The sequence below is a fragment of the Tupaia chinensis genome, unplaced genomic scaffold (assembly GCF_000334495.1).
Source record: "Tupaia chinensis unplaced genomic scaffold, TupChi_1.0 Scaffold000341_1, whole genome shotgun sequence".
Lineage (NCBI taxonomy): Eukaryota > Metazoa > Chordata > Mammalia > Scandentia > Tupaiidae > Tupaia > Tupaia belangeri.
Window position 1 is genome coordinate 3,887,100 of NW_006159835.1, and position 16,162 is coordinate 3,903,261.

At 39.3% G+C, this 16,162-nt stretch overlaps 1 protein-coding gene across 5 annotated transcripts in view; it reads left to right on the forward strand.

Annotated features, from left to right (window-relative positions):
* Window positions 1-16,162, forward strand: part of PUS10 (pseudouridine synthase 10) — a 78,461-nt gene that overhangs the window by 47,195 nt on the left and 15,104 nt on the right. For all 5 annotated transcript variants that reach the window (XM_014589229.2, XM_014589230.1, XM_014589232.2 and 2 more), the window contains exons 6-11: window positions 1,525-1,636; window positions 4,650-4,711; window positions 4,996-5,041; window positions 7,747-7,811; window positions 9,215-9,300; window positions 10,358-10,483. In XM_014589229.2, coding sequence (XP_014444715.1) covers window positions 1,525-1,636; window positions 4,650-4,711; window positions 4,996-5,041; window positions 7,747-7,811; window positions 9,215-9,300; window positions 10,358-10,483 — 497 coding nt within the window. The remainder of the gene's footprint in view (window positions 1-1,524; window positions 1,637-4,649; window positions 4,712-4,995; window positions 5,042-7,746; window positions 7,812-9,214; window positions 9,301-10,357; window positions 10,484-16,162) is intronic.

Genomic DNA, 16,162 nt, shown 5'->3' on the forward strand with positions numbered 1-16,162 from the left:
TTTTTGAGAGGTTTTTGCTATAAGGCGTGTGTGCTCACCAGAAAGATAAAGACACAGAGACAGAAAGTGAGAAATCACCCCCCCACCCCCCCAGGAGGATGGCCACACCGCAATCCCTTCTCCACTCTCCTCTCAGGATCTTGGGCACACATGCACGCACACCTGATGTGAGTTTAAGCCACCAGATCTGGGACTCGAACCGCGATCGACTACATGGGAGTCCAGCGACATAGCCACTAGGCCAACTGTTGGTCTCAAATGTTTCTGATATTTAGAGAACTAGGAACAGTTTATGAAGCTATAGTACTTGAGTAAGTTTTTGAATGCAGAGAATAATTTGATAATTTGTCAGATGTAGGGTTTATCTGGGCATTTCCTTGTTGAACGGAAATCTTTAAGATTATGAAAGTATTCCCTGTAACCCGTTATGTTCTCAGCTGGATACAGAGTGGGTAGATCATCTAATTTGCAATTTGCATTTTTAGAGGAACAATGGTCTTTATACCCCCCCAAATCAATTAAGGTTAGCTGTTAGCTAAATTACTTTTTGTTTTCTACCTGCAATTAGTAATGTCTTTGGTCTTACAGAATTAAATTACAGTGGATAGTGCCTGTTTCTGTCAGTGAAGATCAGACATTAGAAGGGAAGATTCGCATGTTATCTGTGACCTCTCTTTTCTGGAGAGCAATCCTGTAAATAGCCATAGGCTGGTTTGAAGAAGTAATTATTTAAATGATTTGGGCTTGTTTGTTTGTTAGTAATATCCCAGAGTTCTCAGTAGAACAGAAAAGTTTTAATAATACCACACCATGTTTTCTTCCCGTTCACTTCGGTTCCTTTGTATCACAACTCTAGGTTACAAACTAAAGCTAGCACTTACAATGGGGACTTCCCAAAATCTATTTCCTGGCTCATGAGTAGATTTTGGGGGAATGTCAGATTTTCATTCAAATATCATCTCATATTGAATATTTTAGAACATTGGTGCTTTAGGATTTAGTGTTTCTTCATCAGCAGTAAAAAGAGTAAGAAGTACAGCTTTTACACTGGGTTCCCAAAAGGAAGCCACACTTGCAGCAAGAGGGAGATGCAAATATTTCTAACGTGGATGTGATTTTTTTAAATACATAGTTTTGTAGTTTCTAAGCAACATATTGTCATTTCTATTCTACTTTTCTGTCTTCTGATGTATGTATGAATCTTGGTTTCTGGCAATTTTAGCTCAGCAAAACCCATTAGTATGCTTTTGTCTCTGGAGCTTTAAAAATTGTCTTATATTGCCATTAGAAATATATATTTTATATATATATATATAATATATATATTCCTTGATTCTGCTGTGAGGTCCATGAGGTGATGAAATTTTATCTGCTTTTTTTTCTCTGCTTTCTATTTAATGTGTAAAATAGTACCTGGCATGTAGTAGATGCTCAATCAATATTTTTAAATCATTGCATAAATTTTTGCCTTTAATAGCAAAAGTGACGTTTTCATGTCAGTGAATTAATTTTTATGTGATTCAGAAAGCAGAGTCTGTCGCTGGGAAGAAATGATATAGTTCAGCTAAAAGAAGCCTACAAATGGATAACTCATCCCCTGTTTTCAGAGGAACTGGGTGTTCCCATTGATGGAAAGGTATTGGGTAATCAGTGTTGTTAATTTCATTTTCGGGTCTTACTAGTTTTACTTCATTTTATGACCAAGTTATGGTTAGCCAAAGAATCTTCTCTTTCAATAATCTAGTATAGGATTTTTAAGCTTTTAAAATGTTAATTTCTAGTAGTCTTAAATTTAATTTAAAGTATTACTTTTTTCTTCTTCTTTACTTCTTTGTGATCCAACTCACTTTTTTTTTTTTAAGAGAGATTTTTGCTACAGGGTATGTGTGCTCAGTGGAGAGACAGAGAAAAATGAAGTGAGAAATCACCTGCCAAGGTTTATGGCCATGCCACAATCCCTTCTCCTTCAGTCTCCTCTTGGGATTTTGGGCACTCACGCACACACAACTGGCATGCGTTTAAAGCCTCCAGGTCTGGGACTTGAACCACAGTTGGCCATGTGGGAGTCCAGTGCCTTACCCACTATATGCCACCTGCTGGCCCCTCCAAACACACTTCTGAATATATCAGGTGTAGTGTACCCTAATTGGCCTTAAAAGGTTAGAAATGAATCTTTGCCTTTAATGTATTTACAGTTTACTTGGAAGGACAGATTATTTATACATAGCAATATATAAATAACTGAACAAGTCAACTATACGCTATTTAATATTGGTTTATCTGTGGCTAGTCTTGTCTCAAATACATACACAGAACCTATCTGACAACAGTACGAGTGGCTCTATCTATCCCATCTTATTTGGTATCCCAAGTCGCTCTGTTTACTTTTAGGAAGAATGCATCTGGGAAAGCAGAACACTTAGCCATCTCCACTATTCCAGGGCAGATATTGCCCCAGTCTCTGAGAAGACTGAATTCAGGGAAGAGCTCAGCAGGCTTGCAGATGTGAAAGCAGGACATATCCCCAACTTATCTTTAATTAGACTTTAATAATATGGCTTTATTGCTTTGTGTTGCTTGAAGAAAGTTCCCTGAGTATCAGATACTGCCCTAATCAAGTAAAATCCCAAGAACATCTTCTAAAGTTAGTTAGGGTTTTAAAAATCATTCGGTTATATAGCTCCATTTCCTTCTTTTAGTAAGAGTAAGTTCTGACTGTCCTTTAAACTGAGTACCGAGAGAATAGAAAATAAAACCACTTCACAGATAGTATGAAGAGGAAATGAGGTAATGAAACTACTGTGGAAATTAGAGAAGTCATTAATGCAAAGTATTCTGACCTCAAGGTTCAGTTTTGAAGTACAAATAATTTTACATTTGTAAGTGAGAACAGAAAATAGAAAACAAAAGATGCAATAATACTCTTAATAGATTCAGGTTGAGTGAAATTCTCTTGAATACAAGAAATGTGTTCATTTTAATTTTATTTTGTACATTAGAATAAAGAATCATAAAAACCTATTCACTACTGTGAATCTAGGGTAGGTAATCGGTTTGCTGATGATCTAATAAACTCAGTAAATACCGAATTCAATAAAAAAGACAAAATTGTAACATATAACATTTGTAAAATTTTCTCAATGTGGAATTTTGTATATTTTCTATGGAGGAAAAAGCATATAGAGTATAAAATAGTTTTTTTTTTGTGTACAAAAATGTTCATTGTAACATTTTTACTTTATTTAGATTTTTTTTTCCATATGGCACATGAACTCACCAGAGAGAGACAGAGAGAAACGGTGAGAGGAAAAGTGAGAAATCACCCGCCCCAGGGGACAAGGCCACACCGCAATCCCTTTTCCTTTATTCTCCTCCCAGATTTTTTGGCACACATACACATGTGCCTGGCATGAGTTTCAAGCCTTCAGGTACAGGACTCAGCACCATGCCACCTACTGGCTCCTCTAGCATCTTCTTTTATAACAGAAACATTTTCTATAATTTATAATGTCTTACAATCCTAGAATTAAAAAATGTCCGTGATTTAATATGAAATAAAGCAGTTTTCTGAAAATGGTTTAATATGTCAAAAAGTATACACACATATTTTTTGTTATTGTTTTTCATTTTCCCAGGGAGTGCATGTGCTAGCCAGTGAGTCAAGGGTGTGAGGAAAAGAAAGCACCTCCCTGTGGGGAACGACATGTGACCTCTTCTCCTCTAATTTTCCCAGTTTTGGGGATTGTGGGCGCACATGTTCTCATACGTGGCATGTTTTTCAAGCCACCAGGTCCAGGACTCGAACCACATAGTCCACAATGTAGGATCCAGCTGCCTTAACCACCAGACCATAGGCTGGCTCCACTCATGTATTTATATTCATAAAAATGACTAGAGAGAAATATACCAAATTGTTACTAGTTCTACCTCAATCGAGTAGACTGAACAAACCCCTACCTTGTGTTTGATTATTTTACAGTTTGTCTGTATCACTTCTGTAACAAAACAAAACATTTAGATCTCCATTAAGAAACTTGACAGCTTTAGGGACAGCAGGTAGTGTGGTAGTTAAAGCGCTGGACTCTCACATGGCCAACTGCCGTTCAAATTCCAAACCTGGTGACTGCTTTTTTTCTCTCTGCTTCTCTCTGCTGAGAGCACATGCCCTATAGTAAATTGGGAAAAAAAAATTTTTAATTAAATAAATAATTCTAAAGAAAATAAACTTGACAGCTTTGGAAAGAAGCTTCGTACAGTATTTTAAAGATGTGAATACACTGGTTTTGGCCTTACTAATAATTTTAATCAATTCTAGTATTGACAAGACAATTTTTTATTTCTTTGGTTATTGCTAAGTTCCTGAATTCTTCACGCCTAATTTATATATTTGTCCAAAAAGTATACAAATTTGTTTAAAAAATTATTTTAAAACATTTTGGTAGTGCCGTAGTTTTATAAGTTAAAGAAAAATAAAATATATTTCCTTTACAGCTGCACTGTGAGTAAGCTGATTTGAGAGCAGTAGTATTTTCAGTTTTCCTTGTCACTTTTTCTGAGTTAATCTTTGAGAGTTAATTTCTATTTCCATTCATAAGTTGTTAGATGTTATTTCCTTTTGCTCATTTTAAAACTGTCTTTATAATTTTTAGAGCTTGTTTGAAGTGAGTGTGGTCTTTGCTCACCCAGAAACAGTTGAGGATTGCCACTTCCTGTAAGTTGCCACGTAAACAACAATGTCGATCGTGTACAATTGTTCATGCTGTTTGTTCTTCATGAAAACAGTATTGCTTTTCTTTCCAATGAGCATTTCAGAGCTTATCATGTCTCAGGGTTAAAATGTGCCTTCTGTTATAAGATTCCTCGGTAAAGCAGTACAGCTTGTGTAGGGATTCATTTTGTCTCAGTTTAGCAGTCACATTGTATAAAACATATCCGAGTGTATCCACCCCAAAATAAACTCATTAACCTTTTATATTCACTTGGATTTTATTTCAGAGGTACAATATGTCCAGATTGTTTCAAGCCAGCCAAAAACAAACAGGTAAGGATTCCCATTTCTTGACCAAATTAACAATGAAAATAACAATAACTGTAAATGTGGCAACTCTGCTATGCAAAATTTTTACGTATTTCCATTTGCTACATTTATTTATATTGTTTTCAGCTCTCAGCACCTTCACCTCTGGCTGGGAAGTCACACTAACATCCTCGTGTTTGTGTCAGTGTCTAGGTTGTTCCCCTGATGTGGTTAAATTTAGAACTAGCATTTCAATGATGTTACTACACCCCATTTGGGGAAATTCAAGTTTTAGATTTTAATCTCCTACATTACATCATCTGGGGAAATACATTGTATGAACAGCATTCCAAACTTTTGTCTAATGTCAATTTTCCCAATATTAGCGTTTTGTTTTTAGAGAGATTTTTGCTATAGGGCACGTGCACTCACTGGAAAGACAGAGACAGAGAGACAGAAAGCAAGAAGTAGCCCCCCAGGGGGGTTATTCCCCTTCTCCTCCATTCTTCTCTTAGGACATGGGGCATGCACGCTACATGCACCTGGTGTGAGTCACAAGCCACCAGGTTCAGGACTCGAACCCCAGTCAACTGAGTCCAGTGACATAATCATTATGCCATCTGCTGGTCTCTAGAAATTGATGTTTAAACAATATAATCTAGAGTCAATTATTTTATTTAGAACAATCCACAATTGGTACAGCCATTTTAAGCTACATTTGCAAAATGGATGTCTTATTCAAACTCTCCTTTACTGTCTAACATTAGCTGCTCATCACGTTAATGAACCAATTAGTTAACATATGCTTTTTTAGTTCATATTATGCCAGGATAGAACCTCATGGCACAATATTGACAATCTTTCCCACCCTGGTTACTTAGCTGGTTTTATACAGTGAAGTACTACTACAGTCTTACTAATATCTATTTTATTGATGTGGTTGTTTAAAACAATATAAGTTTATTGTCTAAGATACATCTGTTGGTCTTTCCTCTTGCTTTGACTGATTGCTGGTCCTTTTAGAACTGAGAGAAAAGTTAACACTTGCTAAATACCCAGTACTGAAATGATTAGAAATATAGGCCAAGCCTTGAGCAGTGCTTCCCTACTTTTCCTGTGTCATGATAAACCCACACTATGGCATGTTTGTTCACTACCTAAGGAGAACAGGTGAAATTTCTCCAAATGGGAAGCAACAGGCCTGGGAGCTCCCACCGTCCCAGGGTCTGATCTACAGCCCTTCTAAACACAGAGGATTGACATCTTGACCCAACCATACCCTGGTGCCTTGCCACACCAGTTGGGAAGCTCCACCCGAATGAGGAGTAAGACATTTATATGGAGTTTTTTTTTTTCTTTGTAACCTTTGAGGAAATACACACATGCCAGCATCAGAAAATATGACGAGGATGTCTGGTTAAAGCACCACACCATTGGCCAATGGGAGTTATAGAGTCTCAAGTGTAGTCTTCCAGTTTCATGGCTGAGGGGAAATCAAACGACCTATTGAGATTCTTTCAGGCCTAAGATTTCATGTCTTACCAGTTATGTAATTTTCATTTCCAACTCTGTGGTACCTTGTAGAACTACCTAGAGTTTCCTAGAATATGATTTTGAAAAATGATGACTTTGATGATAAATTGTTGAGATACCTATATTGTACTCTTTTTCAGCCAAATGTGATATTTCATAATAGAATAAATCCATTGCAATTTAGCATTATGGTCTTTTTATGAGAGGGTTATTCAACAAGTCTATGGAAATGTTTATTATGAAAAAACTGCAAGAATTTCAAAAATGTTTACACTAGAAATAACTTGTACTATCATTACAATTTTCCATGAACCCTTTGAAGTCCTATCATACATGCCCTATTTAATTCTAGAATGTCTACCATGCAGTTTGGTTTTTCTTATTTTATAAAACCCAAGTGGGACATTCCTGTTCAGTATAGAGGATTTGCTTACTTTGCGCCTGGTGAGTGACACTGAGTTACTAGTTGCCCGTACAGACTGGTTGGGTCTGTTGTATCCTTCACCCTGGCAGCCAACTCCTAAATTAAATCTTGTGGCTTCTGGAGCAATGTAAGGAAGGAAAAACAGATGTATCAATCTAAGTTCCTCCCGAGGAATGGGGGAAAAGTCACAGTACAATTCCTGCAATATCATCCTTTTCATATTTGAAGAATACCACATTTTGAGAAGAGTAGGACAGTGTAGAGAAAGAGACCTGTTCTGGATCCATCTGGTTTTGTACATATGGACTAAATTGAAAAGGAGGGTGGTAGAGGTATACAGTTGCAGAGTTGACATTTTGAACCCTTATTTCCTTGAAACTGTTAAGTATTGGATTATCGGAAAAGTCATGTCACATTTTGCCATAGAAGAACATAGAAAAATATGTCATGACTTTTCCAACAACTCAATGTATTTCCCTTTCAATATATAAAATGATATGCTGTTGGGCAGGCAGGTAGTATGGTGGTTAAAGGCATTGGATTCCCACATGGCCGACTGCAGTTCGAGACTCAGGCCTGGTGGCTTGCTTTCTTGCTTTTCCTTTCTCTCTCTCTTTCTGGTGAAATTGAAAAAATAATAATAACAAATGGAATTAAATAAATAATTACTTTAAAAAAGATATGCTGTCTCCAATGATGCTCTGTGTTTCACCTCTGATGTTTTCTTGTCTAGGTGATAAAATGTCCTTTCTTTTCATTTTACCCTGTTTAGTCGGTATTCACTAGAATGGCAGTAATGAAAGCTCTGAATAAGATAAGAGAAGAGGATTTCCGCAAGTAAGTAGAAGCATAGAAACAAAGTATCATGGGATTTAGAATAAAGAGAGTGTTCCAGATGGATTAGCTTTGAAACAGGACGGGGTGGATTTTAGGGACTAGGATTGTGTCCTAGGCATTGCTGTTTCCCAATTCCTCGTGCAGTACCTGGCACGTAATGGCTGGCGTTCAATATGTGTTTGTCCAATAAACATTCGAATTGATGAATCAAGTCCAACTTCTTGATCTTTTAGAAGATATTGATGTCCAAAGAAGGAACTGACTTGGTTAAGAGTTCGACTAGGCCATAGAAAGTGGACCTAGAGACAGATTCCCTGACTCCCCAGCTCAGGTGTGTCCCCATCACACCCCCAGGCCTGTATTTCCTAGCATTCTTCATCTTCGGAAGAGGGAGAAGGCTGATGAGTTTCCCCATTTGTTAAAACATGCCAAACTGTAATGAATACAACAAACCTTTCATCTTGATTCTCAGCGCATTCGCTTTACTTTTTAAAATAGTAGTTATCTTTCCAGAAGATCCTCAAATTAATTTTTAGAAATAATTTTGTGGGGCAGGGTTTTGTGTATCAAGAGACTAAAAACAAGTCTTAGAATGGAAATATTTTCATTTAATTTTAGGAAGTAAAGCCGTTGCTTGATATAAGTAATAGTAGTAAGTTTCTAAATGATTTCTTTGTTAGGACATCTTGGAAACCAGATGAAAGTTTGAAGTCATGCATTTGGGGTTAAATCCAGATCTAGTCATTTACAGTAGACTCTTATTTTGTGGCTTTGGAAATTCCCGGATGTGGGAGAGAAAATAAAGCCATACATTGTTCTTTCCCGTTGGTCCTCATTTGGATGGAAGTTTCTTAGCAATGAGAGCAAAGTCCACCATGTTCTACCTTTTCGGACTCTGTGATCTGATATCCAAGGTCATAGTTGGAATGAGAAAGTAAAAGAGAGAGAAGTGGTAGCTCACCTTCCCCCCAGGCGGGACTCACTCATACGACCCATCTCTCATTGCTACCACTGAACCCAAGTGATGGGGATCAGGTAAGCCAGCCCGCAGCAAGTGACCCTGAGCAGCCAAGTGGTTGGGGAGCCTGGAGAGGCTTCCACGTTAGGGATGTGGATCCCGCCCCATAAATCTAGCAGCTGTTAAAATGATCTTCCGGGAAGACAAGGCTTCCTTGATCTGAAGGTAGCAGCACGACCTGGCTACCTGGTGCTGCTCTCCGTGTACCCAGTGGGTTCCAGACGCCCGTGAGACCATTCCCGTCCGAGCACTAGCTGTCAGGGAGAGGCTTATTCTTGAGAGACTCAGGCTCTGTGTGTGTCTCAGACAATGCTGATTCATCTTAGCTTTGTGATTCAATATCATGTCTGAAAATAGTAGCCATAAAATTTATTTTGTTTTGCAGGCAGTTTCCTTGTCCTCCAAACTCACCAAAGGCTGTATGCACTGTTCTTGAAATTGAATGTGCTCATGGTGCTGTTTTTGTGGCTGGTAAAATATTTAGTCTAGAATATCCGTACACTGTCAACTCATTCTCCTTTCTGAAATCTCACCCAACTCCTCTCGTTTTATCCTTCTTGTCATGCGGAGGTTCACTGAGTAGTTTCCTCTTTGGGAAGTAGAACTGATAGCCGAACTTACTTTTGGTTCTGTAGGCATCCTTAAGAATCTCTCAGGAGATCTGTTATTTAAACTGCCATACCGTAGGGAAAAGACAAGTTTTAATGGCTTTTGTCAGAGCTGGCCAAGTCGAAATCTGAGTCGGTGTAGAGACTGGTCAGGAGAAAGCAGCAGAGGGATGTTTTATAACATGAAAGCAAACTTGAAAAATCATTTTATTATCTCCAAAATGACTAAACACTTAGCTTCCAACTGAAAAAAAAAGTTGCATCGACTTTCCCAAGAGGTATTCTAGCAGACGATTTTTGTTTTGAAAGTCACAGCTGTTTCATAGTAATAGCTGAAATGAAATCGCTGGGGAGCCTTGACTGTAATACCCTGCCCAGGGCGATGGAAGCTACCTGCCTTAGTTAGCTTTATTCATAAAACAGTGAATCATACTCTGCTGGGGGTTTTTTTGTTGTTGTTGTGGCCGCTGTTTTTAACTTACAGACACTTCAAAATTTCCTGCATTTGAATCCTTTGGCATACATTATCACTAATGACTATTACACTGAAACTTTTATTAATCAGGTCTAAAACCAATCCCTCTTAAAATGACTTTTGGTGTGTTCCATAACATTATATAATTTGTTTAGTCAGCCAATCAGATTAATACATATATTGCACATCCCTTTCAAAATCACTTGATGCTCCATTTGTAGTATGTCGTTAGCTGTATTCTATCATTTTTACCTTTTTAATGTAATTATCTGCGTATCTGTGTGCTCACTCCCCAAATTAGACTGTAAGTTAGTTAAAGACTAGGCATTGTGTTACATCATTAGAGCTATGATAATTGACATTCATTAAATAGTTGCTGTTTCCTTTTTTATCCTATTGTGTTAATCACATCATTCCAGCTGGCTACCTGATATTTCTTTGGCAGGGAGATATAATAAATACTCCAGGAATCTGCCTCAAACTCCTTGGATAATTGATGGAGAAAGGAAGCTGGAATCTTCAGTGGAAGAATTAATTTCAGATCATCTGTTGACAGTATTCAAAGCAGAGAGTGAGTGTTACAGTCATCATATTTCAAGTACATGGTCACTTATGAAGATTTCTTGGGGATGCAGGGAAGATTTGTCTTTCATTCATCACTAAGCCTGGGCTCCTTGGCTCTAAGCCTCTCAGAATCGGGGGTCGTCGTGTCTGGCCTGGTACCCAGCCCAGCTGCCCAAGCATGTCTTTTCTCTCTCAAGTTGACTGCTCTCTCCTGGGGAAATTCAAAACGATTGCAACTACTGTAAATGAATCCTCTTAATCCCTGACCTAGGCACATCTCAGCTTCATTGATTCTGGGGAATATGAAGAAATTCAACACTACTTACTTCCACATCCAGGTCTTGTTTACGAGTAATCACTGGCCTCTATCTTAACCTATAAAGTCCTGAGATAAGGTTGAGGCCTACAGAAAACAGATTAACAGCAGCCATTTTACGAAGACTTAATGACAGCCATGTACTGTCCTAATTTACTAAGTAGTAAAAGGCCTGGTTTGTGGGATGAGTCAGGTCCTGCCTGGCTTGTATTTCTTTGTCTCGACAGGCCTGTCAGGTGAAAGGCAGCATATACTTTTGTGATTTCACCTAGGAAGAGGAATCAGGTTTCAATCGCAGAAAGCAGGTTGCGCATCAGGAAAAACTGTAGGCAGGGCAGCCCCTCTTTCAACAGGGCTCCAAACATAATCAGAAAACTTTTTTTTTGGAGAGGTTTTTGCTATAGGTCGCGTGCGCTCACCAGGAAGACACAGAGAGACAGAGAGACAGAAAGTGAGAAATCACTCCCTCATGGGGGATGGCCACACCGCAATCCCTTCTCCTCCATTCTCCTCTCGGGATCTTGGGCATGCACGCACACGCCCCCAGCGTGAGTTTAAGCCACCGGGTCTGGGACTTGAAGCATAGTCGACTACGTGGGGGTCCAGCGACATAGCCATTATGCCAACTGCTGGTCCCAAAATTTTTTATTTACTTATTTTTGAGAAACCAACTAGACCTCTATATTTTTCTCTCTAAAAAGCCTTAAGATGAGCATGCTGTAAGAATGACACCAGGTGGTCTAGGTGGAATACGGCTGTCCTTTCTAACTCTGACTTGTCCAGGGGAAAGAGAAGCACTTCAAACCATATCCCTTTTATAATTTGTTGCCCATAAGGTGTGTAGGACTTTTTTTTTTTTTAATTATTAAATCCTTAAAAGAGGTCAGCAGGTAGCATGATGATTAAGGTGCTGGATTCCCACACAGCTGACCATAGTTCAAGTCCTGGATCTGGTGGCCTGAAAAATCACACTTGGCACAGGTGCATGTATGCCTAAAAATCCCAGAAGGAGAATGAAGGAGAAGGGATTGTGGTGTGGTATCCCTCCAGGGGTGGGTTCTCACTTTTCCTTCTCACTGAATCTTTCTTCTGCTAGCTCAAGCGCTCTGTGGCAAAAAACCTTAAAAAAAAAAAAGTCTTTAAGAGTTGTTTACTGAGTGGAGAAGAAAGTAACATAGCAACCTAATATTTTCCAAAATCTTAGCAGTAAAGTCTCTGGGTCATTGCCATGATCTTTTACCTATTTAACAGCAGGTAGCATGATGATTAAGGTGCTGGATTCCCACACAGCTGACCATAGTTCAAGTCCTGGATCTGGTGGCCTGAAAAATCACACTTGGCACAGGTGCATGTATGCCTAAAAATCCCAGAAGGAGAATGAAGGAGAAGGGATTGTGGTGTGGTATCCCTCCAGGGGTGGGTTCTCACTTTTCCTTCTCACTGAATCTTTCTTCTGCTAGCTCAAGCGCTCTGTGGCAAAAAACCTTAAAAAAAAAAAAGTCTTTAAGAGTTGTTTACTGAGTGGAGAAGAAAGTAACATAGCAACCTAATATTTTCCAAAATCTTAGCAGTAAAGTCTCTGGGTCATTGCCATGATCTTTTACCTATTTAATTTAATATATGCAAACTGGTTACATCTTAAGATTTTTGTAAAGTTGTGAAGAAATGAAAATAAGGCGTTAGCATAAGTCTCTTTCAAACTCTTTTTAAGGCCACCTTATTCCTTTTCGATGAGGAAACAGAAAGCCTTCAGTTCTGACTGTTTGGGTCCCAAGGAAGCCTTCATTATCTTTAGGATTGATTGTGGGCTCCCAAATGGCTGTATGTTTTCCTTCTTGCAATCTTCCATGGAAATGATTTGCCGTCATTTTCCATGGGGTGGGTGGATTTGTACCCAAACTGAAAATAAAACAAATTGTGTGTTCTGCATCTGTAAATGTGTACCAAAAAATTTTATTGGGAGCCACTTGAAAAAAGCAGACCTCCGGGCCTCTGTGCTAATAGGCCTCTTGCAGAGGATAAAACCTTGCTGTTTGAAATCCTTGATTAATAGCATCAATCTGCTAAGCTTGTACTTTTCAGATATATCACTTGTTATTTCTGATTAATTGTTCACATCTGACAACTCTGGGAAGATGGTTTTAGTTGTCGTACCCCTAAGTTTTACAGCTTTGTGAAATAAACCAATATTACTTGAAGCAGCTTAGCTACTCTTACAAACGTTCCTTCCGCCACAGGAGATTTACAAACTTGTCAGTCACTTCACCCTGGCACAGCGTATTATCTATGTGCTAATTCCCAAGTTAATGAGTAATACATTTTAACACACTCTCAAAATCAATGTGCTTAAGAAACTTTACCCTTATATTTGTTACTTCACTTATTGAATAAATATTTGCCATGTCAGTTCTCTGCTGAAAACTAGTCAGGATAAAATCCAAACTACTTCATTTGATGTTCTGGGGCCTTCCCTTTGTCTGTCTGTGTGTCCACCCCACTTTCCCCAACACTCCCCAACCCTTGTCCAAGGACGATGGTAGATTAGCTGAACCATTTCTAGTTCCTAATCGTTCGTGTCCTTGATTTTGTTTTTTGAAGTATCTGCTTCTTTGTGTAGAAGGCTCAAAGAATCCACAGAATTAAGGAGATAAAGCAAGGCATAATGTGAGTTTAGAAAACTCAACTAATTTTTTTCTTTTTTAATATTTGTCAGAGGGCAGGTGTGCTACTGTGAGGGGGGGGGGGCAAGGAAGAGAGAAAGAGAAAGTGAAAAAGCCCCCAGCATGGCAATGGTCATATCACAATCCCTCTCCTGCATCTCTGCCTCCCTTTGGGATTTTGGGCGTGTCCCTCCCTGCAGCCCCCCATGTTTCTCAGTCCTCTGGACTAGTTTGATAAGGGCCAGATATCCAAGTTAGTCCTAGGACTTGAACTGTACAGTCCACCATGTGGGATCCAGCTGTCTTAGCCACTGTGTCGCTGGCTGGCCCACAAACTCAACTAAATTTTAAGCATATATTTTCTAATACTTAAGACAGTGGCTTAAGTGTTCCTTTTTGTCAGCTGTTAACCATGATTGCACACTAATAAAGTTTTAAGCTTTGTCCTGGAAGTTTCTCACTGTAGAGTTCAATGATATATTTTAGTACACAAGTCTGAAACAGTTTTCCTTCCTTCCTTCCTTCCTTCCTTTTTTTTTTTCCCCCCCTTTTTTGGAAAATTTTTTTTTTTTTTTTTTTTTTTTTTTTTTTGCAATAGGGTGCATGCATTTGCCAGAAAGAGAGAGAGACAGAGAGACAGAAAGTAAGAAATCACCCCCCACCCCAGGGGGATGGCCATGCCGCAATCCCTTCTCCTCCATTCTCCTCTTGGGCTCTTGGGCACAACGCACACACACGCACCCAGCATGAGTTTAAGCCACCAGATCTGGGACTCGGACCGTGGTTGACTACATGGGAATCTAGTGACATAGCCATTATGCCTACTGCTAGTCCCCTGAAACAGTTTTTCTAAAATATATAATAAATACCTCTTCTCCCTTAATATGGTTTTAGTGCTTCTTTGGCCTTCTTAAGAGTCCAGCTTTCTGTACCACTTTCTTGTTCAGAGACTGGAATTTGTGGGGAGTTTTATGGACTGGTTTATGAATTTGAGATTTCTGGTCTGATTCAGCAGCAACTGGTAGACTTGCCCTGTTGAGGCCTGTTTCTTTCATGCTTGCCAGTGATAGGCTCTGACTGAGTCCCTGGTTCTCTGACATGGCTGACTGGGAGATGGTGGTGAGCAGGTGTAAGACAAACTGTCGCCCCAGGGAGTCTGCACCTCTCAGCTTCCCGGGTGCCATTCTGAATTCTCCATAGCCATGGCTGTCCATCCTTAGTGCCTTGCTTGCGTCTGTTACTGACTGGACACTACTGATGTTGCCGTGGGTTTATTAGTGACATGCCATTGGAGTGTAAACACAGAGTAGAGGGTTCTTTGGGACTTAAGACGGTCCATAGAATCATACTCTCTACTGTCCTAGATTGTCCACCTGGACAAAGAGGCTGACCTCATGGTCACTTGGCCAGTCCCCAGGTGTTACCACAGCACAGGTTACCCAGACTTCTGAGCCTAGCCGGCAGAGCTCGTCTTCTAGACCTGTCTTGGGTATCTGGCTCTCATCAAACTAGCCACAGGTGGCTCCCCATAAGGCCCACAGCTTTGGGCCCTGAGGGTCAGAAAGGAGCCCCCTTCACTCTGGCTGCACATGACAGAACCCAGGGCCTATGTTTTCAACAGGTGTTGATCTCGGCTTGCTAAAGAGATTTCTTAAAGATGAAGGAAGAATGGAATTCCATTTTTCTTCATAGCCAAACATCCCATAAAGGAACACTAATCTTGAGTGTTGTTTTCTTGGGACTTTTGATGCCCTTTAGTGCTTCTTTGTCTAAAATTTATATGGAACCTTTGATATAGAATGTTTCTTGGGAGAAAAATGGCTGTCAAGATGGTATACAGCCCTCCTTCCCCTCCTACCTTTCCCATGTCTTTTTCTCAGCAATCCTTTCTTTCTTTCCCTGTCTCTCCTTGTCTCTCTAGTGAGTGCATGTGCCTTATTACAAAAATCTCTCCAAAAATTATTTAATTTTATGTATTATTATTATTAATTCACTATGGGGCATGTGTAGTCATCAGAAAGAGGTTAAAGAAAGAGAAAGTGAGAAAGTAAGTTCCCAGTTCTGGTACTCACACTTTGGTCGGCCATGTGGGAATCCAGTGCCTTAACCACTGCACCACCTGCCGGCCTCATAGAGTTTAATTTTTAAATAATAATTTTAATTGTAGTTTCCAATTCACATATAACTGTGTATTCGTGGAATACAATGTGGTTTTTCAAACACGGAATGAGTATGCAATGCGTATTCATTGAATTTGGGCAAAAACATGTCCAGTGTCTCCAACATTTATCATTACTTTGTGTTGTGCACGTTCGAACTCCACTCTTCTGGTTATTTTGAAGTATATATTGAATTCTCACCAAATTTCTTTAATGTGCTCAAGTATTCTCTAACTCATCCCACTGTTCCGATGCACCCTTGTGTGTTAGCCAAGCTCTCTTCAGCGCCCCATCTCTCTGCCCTATCCATCTTCTGGTATCCGCCATTATACTCTCTACTGTGCAATCGAATCTTTTAGTTTCTGCTGAAGAGTGTGGACATATGGTACTTGGCTGTCAATGCCTGAGTTATTTCACTATTTCTTTGAAATCTGTCCACTGTACCTCAAATGATAGGAAATCTTCCCTTTTCCAGTGACTGAACAGTGGCCCATCATGCATGTTTCCTACACGTTCTTTATCCATAACTAAATGTGTTCACTTTGTTTTAA